The sequence below is a fragment of the Salvelinus alpinus genome, chromosome 1, assembly GCF_045679555.1.
Source record: "Salvelinus alpinus chromosome 1, SLU_Salpinus.1, whole genome shotgun sequence".
Lineage (NCBI taxonomy): Eukaryota > Metazoa > Chordata > Actinopteri > Salmoniformes > Salmonidae > Salvelinus > Salvelinus alpinus.
Window position 1 is genome coordinate 3,827,528 of NC_092086.1, and position 12,741 is coordinate 3,840,268.

Sequence of the window (12,741 nt, forward strand, 5' to 3'; positions counted from 1 at the left end):
TCCTGACAGAGCATGAGAACAGACTGCTGTTACGTTGTTACCGTGTTGTCCTGACAGAGCATGAGAACAGACTGCTGTTACGTTGTTACCGTGTTGTCCTGACAGAGCATGAGAACAGACTGCTGTTACATTGTTACAGTGTTGTCCTGGCAGAGCATGAAAACAGACTGCTGTTACGTTGTTACAGTGTTGTCCTGACAGAGCATGAGAACAGACTGCTGTTACGTTGTTACCGTGTTGTCCTGACAGAGCATGAGAACAGACTGCTGTTACGTTGTTACAGTGTTGTCCTGACAGAGCATGAGAACAGACTGCTGTTACCTTGTTACAGTGTTGTCCTGACAGAGCATGAGAACAGACTGCTGTTACCTTGTTACAGTGTTGTCCTGACAGAGCATGAGAACAGACTGCTGTTACCTTGTTACAGTGTTGTCCTGACAGAGCATGAGAACATACTGCTGTTACCTTGTTACCGTGTTGTCCTGACAGAGCATGAGAACAGACTGCTGTTACCTTGTTACAGTGTTGTCCTGACAGAGCATGAGAACAGACTGCTGTTACGTTGTTACAGTGTTGTCCTGACAGAGCATGAGAACAGACTGCTGTTACATTGTTACAGTGTTGTCCTGACAGAGCATGAGAACAGACTGCTGTTACCTTGTTACAGTGTTGTCCTGACAGAGCATGAGAACAGACTGCTGTTACATTGTTACCGTGTTGTCCTGACAGAGCATGAGAACAGACTGCTGTTACGGGTCGTTGGTAGATGAGGTGGGGCAGATGGGGGTGGGGTCAGTAATTTGATTGACAGGTCAGTGGTAGATGGGGACGGGGGCAGATGGGGGCGGGGTCAAAAGTTTGATTGACAGGCCAGGTGGCAGATGGGGGCGGGGTCATTGGTAGACGGCCTGGACATACTCCGGGGGGAAGAATCCGACGCGTCCATGACAACGGCCTCTCCAGCGCAGCGAATCGGAACAGTCGAGCAGGTCGATGACATCACCGCGGAGGAAGCGTAGCTGGGAGGGGTGGTTGGGGGTGAAGTCATACAGAGCATGGGCGTGGTGGGGGAGCTGGAGGGGGGGGAGGTACAGGACAGGGTTAGACCAATGATGTATACAAATCCTGCTGATGCTATGCACTTCTCAGACCAGGCTAGTATTGTTCAGACCAGGCTAGTACTGTTCAGACCAGGCTGGTACTGTTCAGACCAGGCTGGTACTGTTCAGACCAGGCTAGTAATGTTCAGACCAGGCTAGGACTGTTCAGACCAGGCTAGTACTGTTCAGACCAGGCTAGTACTGTTCAGACCAGGCTGGTACTGTTCAGACCAGGCTGGTACTGTTCAGACCAGGCTAGTAATGTTCAGACCAGGCTAGGACTGTTCAGACCAGGCTAGTACTGTTCAGACCAGGCTAGTACTGTTCAGACCAGGCTAGTACTGTTCAGACCAGGCTAGTACTGTTCAGACCAGGCTAGTACTGTTCAGACCAGGCTAGGACTGTTCAGACCAGGCTAGTACTGTTCAGACCAGGCTAGGACTGTTCAGACCAGGCTAGGACTGTTCAGACCAGGCTAGTACTGTTCAGACCAGGCTAGTATTGTTCAGACCAGACTAGTACTGTTCAGACCAGGCTAGTACTGTTCAGACCAGGCTAGTACTGTTCAGAATAGTACTGTTCAGACCAGGCTAGTACTGTTCAGACCAGGCTAGTACTGTTCATACCAGGCTAGTACTGTTCATACCAGGCTAGTACTGTTCAGACCAGGCTAGTATTGTTCAGACCAGGCTAGTACTGTTCAGACCAGGCTAGTACTGTTCAGACCAGGCTAGTACTGTTCAGACCAGGCTAGTACTGTTCAGACCAGGCTAGTACTGTTCAGACCAGGCTAGTACTGTTCAGAATAGTACTGTTCAGACCAGGCTAGTACTGTTCAGACCAGGCTGGTACTGTTCAGACCAGGCTGGTACTGTTCAGACCAGGCAAGTACTGTTCAGACCAGGCTAGTAATGTTCAGACCAGGCTAGTACTGTTCAGACCAGGCTAGTACTGTTCAGACCAGGCTAGTACTGTTCAGACCAGGCTAGGACTGTTCAGACCAGGCTAGTACTGTTCAGACCAGGCTAGTATTGTTCAGACCAGGCTAGTACTGTTCAGACCAGGCTAGTACTTTTCAGACCAGGCTAGTACTGTTCAGACCAGGCTAGGACTGTTCAGACCAGGCTAGGACTGTTCAGACCAGGCTAGTACTGTTCAGACCAGGCTAGTATTGTTCAGACCAGGCTAGTACTGTTCAGACCAGGCTAGGACTGTTCAGACCAGACTAGTACTGTTCAGACCAGGCTAGTATTGTTCAGACCAGGCTAGTACTGTTCAGACCAGGCTAGGACTGTTCAGAATAGTACTGTTCAGACCAGGCTAGTACTGTTCAGACCAGGCTAGTACTGTTCATACCAGGCTAGTACTGTTCATACCAGGCTAGTACTGTTCATACCAGGCTAGTACTGTTCAGACCAGGCTAGTATTGTTCAGACCAGGCTAGTACTGTTCAGACCAGGCTGGTACTGTTCAGACCAGGCTAGTACTGTTCAGACCAGGCTAGTACTGTTCAGACCAGGCTAGTACTGTTCAGAATAGTACTGTTCAGACCAGGCTATTACTGTTCAGACCAGGCTGGTACTGTTCAGACCAGGCTGGTACTGTTCAGACCAGGCAAGTACTGTTCAGACCAGGCTAGTAATGTTCAGACCAGGCTAGGACTGTTCAGACCAGGCTAGGACTGTTCAGACCAGGCTAGTACTGTTCAGACCAGGCTAGTACTGTTCAGACCAGGCTAGTACTGTTCAGACCAGGCTAGTACTGTTCAGACCAGGCTAGGACTGTTCAGACCAGGCTAGTACTGTTCAGACCAGGCTAGGACTGTTCAGACCAGGCTAGGACTGTTCAGACCAGGCTAGTACTGTTCAGACCAGGCTAGTATTGTTCAGACCAGGCTAGTACTGTTCAGACCAGGCTAGGACTGTTCAGACCAGGCTAGGACTGTTCAGACCAGACTAGTACTGTTCAGACCAGGCTAGTACTGTTCAGACCAGGCTAGTACTGTTCAGAATAGTACTGTTCATACCAGGCTAGTACTGTTCAGACCAGGCTAGTACTGTTCAGACCAGGCTAGTACTGTTCAGACCAGGCTAGTACTGTTCAGACCAGGCTAGTACTGTTCAGACCAGGCTAGTACTGTTCAGAATAGTACTGTTCAGACCAGGCTAGTACTGTTCAGACCAGACTAGTACTGTTCAGACCAGGCTAGTACTGTTCAGACCAGACTAGTACTGTTCAGACCAGGCTAGGACTGTTCAGACCAGACTAGTACTGTTCAGACCAGGCTAGTACTGTTCAGACCAGGCTAGTACTGTTCAGAATAGTACTGTTCAGACCAGGCTAGTACTGTTCAGACCAGGCTAGTACTGTTCATACCAGGCTAGTACTGTTCAGACCAGGCTAGTATTGTTCAGACCAGGCTAGTACTGTTCAGACCAGGCTAGTACTGTTCAGACCAGGCTAGTACTGTTCAGAATAGTACTGTTCAGACCAGGCTAGTACTGTTCAGACCAGGCTGGTACTGTTCAGACCAGGCTGGTACTGTTCAGACCAGGCTAGTACTGTTCAGACCAGGCTAGTAATGTTCAGACCAGGCTAGTACTGTTCAGACCAGGCTAGTACTGTTCAGACCAGGCTAGTACTGTGTTCAGACCAGGCTATCTAATAAGAGAGAGAGAGAGAGAGAGAGAGAGAGAGAGAGAGAGAGAGAGAGAGAGAGAGAGAGAGAGAGAGAGAGGTAGAGAGAGAGAGAGAGAGAGAGAGAGAGAGAGAGAGAGAGAGAGAGAGAGAGAGAGAGAGGGAGAGAGGTAGAGAGGTAGAGAGAGAGAGAGAGAGAGAGAGAGAGAGAGAGAGAGAGAGAGGTAGAGAGAGAGGTAGAGAGAGAGAGAGAGAGAGAGGTAGAGAGAGAGAGAGGTAGAGAGAGAGAGAGGTAGAGAGGTAGAGAGGTAGAGAGGTAGAGAGAGAGAGAGAGAGAGAGAGAGAGAGAGAGAGAGAGAGAGAGAGAGAGAGAGAGAGAGAGAGAGAGAGAGAGAGAGAGAGAGAGAGAGAGAGAGAGAGAGAGAGAGAGAGAGAGAGAGAGAGAGAGGTTGAGAGAGAGAGAGATATGAATTGTAATTGAATGGATGTGATGGGGTGTTACCCTGGCAGACTGTTCTGGGTCTCGTAGGAAGACGGTTCCCTCCTTGGCGATGCTGTTGCTATGGTAGAACTCCACCATCTGATTCAGAGAGAAGAACGTCTCCTCCCAAACAAAGTACTGTCCTGACCTGTCCTGGAGCACCTTGAAGTGCTGCACATGGTCCCCGTAACTAGAGGGAGACAGGGGGGGAGAGGGAGACAGGGGGGAGGAAGAGAGAGAGAGGAGGAAGAGAGAGAGGGGAGGAAGAGAGAGGAGGAAGAGACAGAGGGGAGGAAGAGAGAGAGAGGAGGAAGAGAGAGAGAGAGAGAGGGAGAGGAAGAGAGAGAGAGGGAGAGGAGGAAGTGAGAGAGATAGAGAGAGAGAGAGAGGAGGAAGAGAGAGAGGAGGAAGAGAGAGAGAGACAGGGAAGTGAGATAGAGGAAGAGAGAGAGGGTTGGGGAAAGAGAGAGAAAAAGATATGGGAGGAAGAGAGAGAGAGAGGAGAGGAATGAGAGGGTTGGGGAGAGAGAGAGAGGAGAGGAACGAGAGGGTTGGGGAGAGAGAGAGAGGAGAGAGAGCACACTATTAGCACACTACCCCTTTGTTGAGAGAGGGGGGGTGGAAACTCAGGATACTAGACAACGAGGACTCAAAGTCAGCTAATATAAATCTCTATAAGTCTGGAACAGTAATTGTACAAGGCATCAACCCCAAACAGTTTTAGATGGACTTTCACCTAATCAAAGAATTAGCTCAGCAGGAGAAGCTCTACCTTGATAAAGATACCCCCACCCCGAGCAGGTCAGACCAGACCTCCTCACCATATAACCCCACAGACGAGCAACCCTCAGCAGACAGTCAACCTCCCAGTACAGAGCACTACTCCCTCATTGAAACGAAGGATAAATTCACCCAGCTGGAGGTAAGGCAGGTGGAGCTGGAACAGCAGGTGAACACACTCCATTTCAGCACAGACCCAGACAACAGTCCAGCTCAACAACACCCCCTTAACCAGACCCAGACAACAGTCCAGCTCAACAACACCCCCTTAACCAGACCCAGACAACAGTCCAGCTCAACAACACCCCCTTAACCAGACCCAGACAACAGTCCAGCTCAACAACACCCCCTTAACCAGACCCAGACAACAGTCCAGCTCAACAACACCCCCTTAACCAGACCCAGACAACAGTCCAGCTCAACAACACCCCCTTAACCAGACCCAGACAACAGTCCAGCTCAACAACACCCCCTTAACCAGACCCAGACAACAGTCCAGCTCAACAACACCCCCTTAACCAGACCCAGACAACAGTCCAGCTCAACAACACCCCCTTAACCAGACCCAGACAACAGTCCAGCTCAACAACACCCCCTTAACCAGACCCAGACAACAGTCCAGCTCAACAACACCCCCTTAACCAGACCCAGACAACAGTCCAGCTCAACAACACCCCCTTAACCAGACCCAGACAACAGTCCAGCTCAACAACACCCCCTTAACCAGACCCAGACAACAGTCCAGCTCAACAACACCCCCTTAACCAGACCCAGACAACAGTCCAGCTCAACAACACCCCCTTAACCAGACCCAGACAACAGTCCAGCTCAACAACACCCCCTTAACCAGACCCAGACAACAGTCCAGCTCAACAACACCCCCTCAACCAGACCAGAGTGATGGAGGTGGAGAGAAACATGTCTGCAACTCTGGACTGTGGTGAGACAACATCAACAGGAGAAAGAGCAGGAGAAGAACAGAGCACTAGAGGAGAGGGTGAGGGGGATGGGGGGGGATGAGGGGGATGGAGGAGAGGATGAGGGGGATGGAGGAGAGGGTGAGGGGGATGGAGGAGAGGGTGAGGAGGATGGAGGAGAGGGGGAGGGGGATGGAGGAGAGGGTGAGGGGGATGGAGGAGAGGGTGAGGGGGATGGAGGAGAGGATGAGGGGGATGGAGGAGAGGATGAGGGGGATGGAGGAGAGGGTGAGGAGGATGGAGGAGAGGGTGAGGGGGATGGAGGAGAGGGGGAGGGGGATGGAGGAGAGGGTGAGGGGGGTGGAGGAGAGGGTGAGGGGGGTGGAGGAGAGGGAGAGGGGGATGGAGGAGAGGGTGAGGGGGATGGAGGAGAGGGTGAGGGGGATGGAGGAGAGGATGAGGGGAATGGAGGAGAGGGTGAGGAGGATGGAGGAGAGGGGGAGGGGGATGGAGGAGAGGGGGAGGGGGATGGAGGAGAGGATCAGACTGCTGGAGGAGAGGGTGAGGGGGATGGAGGAGAGGGTGAGGGGGATGGAGGAGAGGGTGAGGAGGGTGGAGGAGAGGGTGAGGGGGATGGAGGAGAGGGTGAGGGGGATGGAGGAGAGGGTGAGGTGGGTGGGGGAGAGGGTGAGGGGGATGGATGAGAGGGTGAGGGGGATGGAGGAGAGGGTGAGGGGGATGGAGGAGAGGGTGAGGGGGATGGAGGAGAGGGTGAGGGGGATGGAGGAGAGGATCAGACTGCTGGAGGAGAGGTTTAGGGGGGTGGAGGAGAGGGTGAGGGGGGTGGAGGAGAGGGTGAGGGGGGTGGAGGAGAGGGTGAGGGGGTTGGAGGAGAGGGTGAGGGGGGTGGAGGAGAGGATGAGACTGCTGAAGGAGAGGGTGAGGGGGGTGGAGGAGAGGGTGAGGGGGATGGAGGAGAGGGTGAGGGGGGTGGAGGAGAGGATGAGACTGCTGAAGGAGAGGGTGAGGGGGGTGGAGGAGAGGGTGAGGGGGATGGAGGAGAGGGTGAGGAGGGTGGAGGAGAGGATGGGGGGGGTGGAGGAGAGGGTGAGGGGGATGGAGGAGAGGATCAGACTGCTGGAGGAGAGGATGAGGGGGGTGGAGGAGAGGGTGAGGGGGATGGAGGAGAGGGTGAGGGGGATGGAGGAGAGGATCAGACTGCTGGAGGAGAGGGGGATGGAGGAGAGGTTGAGGGGGATGGAGGAGAGGATCAGACTGCTGGAGGAGAGGGTGAGGGGGATGGAGGAGAGGGTGAGGGGGGTGGAGGAGAGGGTGAGGGGGATGGAGGAGAGGTTGAGGGGGATGGAGGAGAGGATCAGACTGCTGGAGGAGAGCGTGATGGGGATGGAGGAGAGGGTGAGGGGGATGGAGGAGAGGGTGAGGGGGGTGGAAGAGAGGATCAGACTGCTGGAGGAGAGGGTGAGGGGGGTGGAGGAGAGGGTGAGGGGGGTGGAGGAAAGGATCAGACTGCTGGAGGATAGGGTGAGGGGGATGGAGGAGAGGGTGAGGGGGATGGAGGAGAGGGTGAGGAGGATGGAGGAGAGGGTGAGGGGGGTGGAGGAGAGGATCAGACTGCTGGAGGAGAGGGTGAGACTGCTGAAGGAGAGGGTGAGGGGGGTGGAGGAGAGGGTGAGGGGATGGAGGAGAGGATCAGACTGCTGGAGGAGAGGGTGAGACTGCTGGAGGAGAGGGTGAGGGGGGTGGAGGAGAGGGTGAGGGGGGTGGAGGAGAGGATCAGACTGCTGGAGGAGAGGGCGAGGGGGGTGGAGGAGAGGGTGAGGGGGATGGAAGAGAGGATCAGACTGCTGGAGGAGAGGGTGAGGGGGGTGGAGGAGAGGGTGAGGGGGGTGGAGGAGAGGGTGAGGGGGGTGGAGGAGAGGGTGAGGAGGATGGAGGAGAGGGTGGGGGGGGTGGAGGAGAGGATCAGACTGCTGGAGGAGAGGGTGAGACTGCTGGAGGAGAGGGTGAGGGGGGTGGAGGAGAGGGTGAGGGGATGGAGGAGAGGATCAGACTGCTGGAGGAGAGGGTGAGACTGCTGGAGGAGAGGGCGAGGGGGGTGGAGGAGAGGGTGAGGGGATGGAGGAGAGGATCAGACTGCTGGAGGAGAGGGTGAGACTGCTGGAGGAGAGGGCGAGGGGGGTGGAGGAGAGGGTGAGGGGGATGTCTGCTACCATACAGCGGGTAAACGCAAGTATTTTCCCGTCACTGTGCCTCAAAACCAACTGTTTACCTGGTCCACCACTCCACCCTGGACTTGAACATCCTTTACAACCAGGTCCACCTATACAAGGCAGCAGTGCCCACCTTCGCCCGGACCCTAAAGGACATCACCCTCAAACGAAGCCCCAACACTTCACACAGGAGCTACAGATCAATAGACACCCCTCCCAGACCTGCGGGCCCCCCCCCACTAGAATCCCTACACTTTAACGATGACAGCTTCTCCATCCTAGAGCGGGAAATCATTCCCTCCCAAATATGCCCCCCTTAGACACAACTAGGACAAAACAACCAACAAAATGGGTGACAACTCCTGCAGCTCTGTTGCATGCTGGGTATGTACATAGTCAATGGTAGGCTTCGAGGGGACTCCTACGGTAGGGACACCTATAGATAGCTCATCTCTTGGCAGTGGTACTGTAGACTACTTTATCACTGACCTCAACCCAGAGTCTCTCAGAGCGTTCACAGTCAGCCCACTGACACCCCTATCAGACCACAGCAAAATCACAGTCTACTTGAACAGAGCAATACTCAATCATGAGGCATCAAAGCCAAAGGAACTGAATAATATTAAGAAATGCTATAGATGGAAGGAAAGTAGTGTGGAAACCTACCAAACAAACAATTAGGCGACAACAAACTCAAACCCTTCTAGACAATTTCCTGGACAAAATGTTTCACTGTAATAGTGAAGGTGTAAACTTGGCAGTAGAAAATCTAAACAGTATATTTGACCTCTCAGCTTCCCTCCATCAAATCTAAAAATGTCAAACAGAAAACAGAAGAAAATGAACAACAACAATGACAAATAGTTTGATGAAGAATGCAAAAAACCTAAGAAATACACTGGGAGAAACCTTTTCCAACCACACAATCATAGAGACCCAGAAAACATGAGTCTACTTCTTCTTCTATGGTGAATCACTGAAACAATACAGAAATAGACTAAAAGAAGAAAAAGAAGGAAGGTCATAAATCGATCCAAAATGGAGATGTGTGGGTAAACCACTTCTCCAATCTATCTATAACAAAGAACAAAACAGCAAATATATATACAGGATCAAATACAAATCCTAGAATCAACTATTAAAGACGACCAGAACCCACTGGATTCTCCAATTACATTGAATGAACTACAGGACAGAATACAAAACCCTCCAACCCAAAAAGGCCTGTGGTGTTGATGGTATCCTCAATGAAATGCTCTGGCATCTTCCCCAATCCACAAAAGTGGAGACAAATTTGACTCATTAACAGCAGACTCGTACATTTCCTCAGTGAAAACAATGTACTGAGCAAAGGTCAAATCTGAGGAGGAGGAGTTTGAAGGATCGGGGGACCAATGCGCAGCGTCCATAACGTTTATTTTAAAACATAAACTGAACACTATGAAATACAAAACAATAAATGTGAACATGAACGAAACCGAAACAGTGTGGAAAACAAACAGAAAAACAGCCTAAATATGGCTCCCAATCAGAGACAATGACAAACACCTGCCTCTGATTGAGAACCATATCATATCAGGCCAAACGAAAACCCCACATAGAAACAGAAAACATAGAACCCACCCAGCTCACGTCCTGACCAACACTAAAACACAGAAAATACAAAAGAACCAGGGTCAGAACGTGACAGCACAGTCTGCAGCACCCGGCCTCACCCTACTAGACCAGTCTGCAGCACCCGGCCTCACCCTACTAGAACAGTCTGCAGCACCCGGCCTCACCCTACTAGACCAGTCTGCAGCACCCGGCCTCACCCTACTAGACCAGTCTGCAGCACCCGGCCTCACCCTACTAGACCAGTCTGCAGCACCCGGCCTCACCCTACTGGAACAGTCTGCAGCACCCGGCCTCACCCTACTAGAACAGTCTGCAGCACCCGGCCTCACCCTACTAGAACAGTCTGCAGCACCCGGCCTCACCCTACTAGAACAGTCTGCAGCACCCGGCCTCACCCTACTAGAACAGTCTGCAGCACCCGGCCTCACCCTACTAGAACAGTCTACAGCACCCGGCCTCACCCTACTAGACCAGTCTGCAGCACCCGGCCTCACCCTACTAGAACAGTCTGCAGCACCCGGCCTCACCCTACTAGACCAGTCTGCAGCACCCGGCCTCACCCTACTAGAACAGTCTGCAGCACCCGGCCTCACCCTACTAGACCAGTCTGCAGCACCCGGCCTCACCCTACTAGACCAGTCTGCAGCACCCGGCCTCACCCTACTAGAACAGTCTGCAGCACCCGGCCTCACCCTACTAGACCAGTCTGCAGCACCCGGCCTCACCCTACTAGAACAGTCTGCAGCACCCGGCCTCACCCTACTAGACCAGTCTGCAGCACCCGGCCTCACCCTACTAGACCAGTCTGCAGCACCCGGCCTCACCCTACTAGAACAGTCTGCAGCACCCGGCCTCACCCTACTAGAACAGTCTGCAGCACCCGGCCTCACCCTACTAGACCAGTCTGCAGCACCCGGCCTCACCCTACTAGAACAGTCTGCAGCACCCGGCCTCACCCTACTAGAACAGTCTGCAGCACCCGGCCTCACCCTACTAGACCAGTCTGCAGCACCCGGCCTCACCCTACTAGACCAGTCTGCAGCACCCGGCCTCACCCTACTAGAACAGTCTGCAGCACCCGGCCTCACCCTACTAGAACAGTCTGCAGCACCCGGCCTCACCCTACTAGAACAGTCTGCAGCACCCGGCCTCACCCTACTAGACCAGTCTGCAGCACCCGGGCTCACCCTACTAGAACAGTCTACAGCACCCGGCCTCACCCTACTAGACCAGTCTGCAGCACCCGGCCTCACCCTACTAGAACAGTCTGCAGCACCCGGCCTCACCCTACTAGACCAGTCTGCAGCACCCGGCCTCACCCTACTAGAACAGTCTGCAGCACCCGGCCTCACCCTACTAGACCAGTCTGCAGCACCCGGCCTCACCCTACTAGACCAGTCTGCAGCACCCGGCCTCACCCTACTAGAACAGTCTGCAGCACCCGGCCTCACCCTACTAGAACAGTCTGCAGCACCCGGCCTCACCCTACTAGACCAGTCTGCAGCACCCGGCCTCACCCTACTAGAACAGTCTGCAGCACCCGGCCTCACCCTACTAGAACAGTCTGCAGCACCCGGCCTCACCCTACTAGAACAGTCTGCAGCACCCGGCCTCACCCTACTAGAACAGTCTGCAGCACCCGGCCTCACCCTACTAGACCAGTCTGCAGCACCCGGCCTCACCCTACTAGACCAGTCTGCAGCACCCGGCCTCACCCTACTAGACCAGTCTGCAGCACCCGGCCTCACCCTACTAGAACAGTCTGCAGCACCCGGCCTCACCCTACTAGAACATTCTGCAGCACCCGGCCTCACCCTACTAGACCAGTCTGCAGCACCCGGCCTCACCCTACTAGAACAGTCTGCAGCACCCGGCCTCACCCTACTAGAACAGTCTGCAGCACCCGGCCTCACCCTACTAGAACAGTCTGCAGCACCCGGCCTCACCCTACTAGACCAGTCTGCAGCACCCGGCCTCACCCTACTAGAACAGTCTGCAGCACCAGGCCTCACCCTACTAGAACAGTCTGCAGCACCCGGCCTCACCCTACTAGAACAGTCTGCAGCACCAGGCCTCACCCTACTAGGACAGTCTGCAGCACCCGGTCTCACCCTACTAGAACAGTCTGCAGCACCCGGCCTCACCCTACTAGAACAGTCTGCAGCACCAGGCCTCACCCTACTAGAACAGTCTGCAGCACCCGGCCTCACCCTACTAGACCAGTCTGCAGCACCCGGCCTCACCCTACTAGACCAGTCTGCAGCACCCGGCCTCACCCTACTAGACCAGTCTGCAGCACCCGGCCTCACCCTACTAGAACAGTCTGCAGCACCCGGCCTCACCCTACTAGAACAGTCTGCAGCACCCGGCCTCACCCTACTAGACCAGTCTGCAGCACCCGGCCTCACCCTACTAGAACAGTCTGCAGCACCCGGCCTCACCCTACTAGACCAGTCTGCAGCACCCGGCCTCACCCTACTAGACCAGTCTGCAGCACCCGGCCTCACCCTACTAGACCAGTCTGCAGCACCCGGCCTCACCCTACTAGAACAGTCTGCAGCACCCGGCCTCACCCTACTAGAACAGTCTGCAGCACCCGGCCTCACCCTACTAGACCAGTCTGCAGCACCCGGCCTCACCCTACTAGAACAGTCTGCAGCACCCGGCCTCACCCTACTAGAACAGTCTGCAGCACCCGGCCTCACCCTACTAGAACAGTCTGCAGCACCCGGCCTCACCCTACTAGAACAGTCTGCAGCACCCGGCCTCACCCTACTAGACCAGTCTGCAGCACCCGGCCTCACCCTACTAGAACAGTCTGCAGCACCAGGCCTCACCCTACTAGAACAGTCTGCAGCACCCGGCCTCACCCTACTAGAACAGTCTGCAGCACCAGGCCTCACCCTACTAGAACAGTCTGCAGCACCCGGTCTCACCCTACTAGAACAGTCTGCAGCACCCGGCCTCACCCTACTAGA

At 54.4% G+C, this 12,741-nt stretch overlaps 1 protein-coding gene across 1 annotated transcript in view; it reads right to left on the reverse strand.

The window, feature by feature from the left end:
- Positions 1–587: 587 nt before the first annotated feature.
- Positions 588–12,741, reverse strand: part of grapa (GRB2 related adaptor protein a) — a 55,422-nt gene continuing 43,268 nt past the window's right edge. The window contains exons 4-5 of the mRNA XM_071390955.1: positions 4,240–4,408; positions 588–1,073 (exon numbers count right to left, since the gene is read on the reverse strand). Coding sequence (XP_071247056.1) covers positions 894–1,073; positions 4,240–4,408 — 349 coding nt within the window. The 3' untranslated portion in view covers positions 588–893. The remainder of the gene's footprint in view (positions 1,074–4,239; positions 4,409–12,741) is intronic.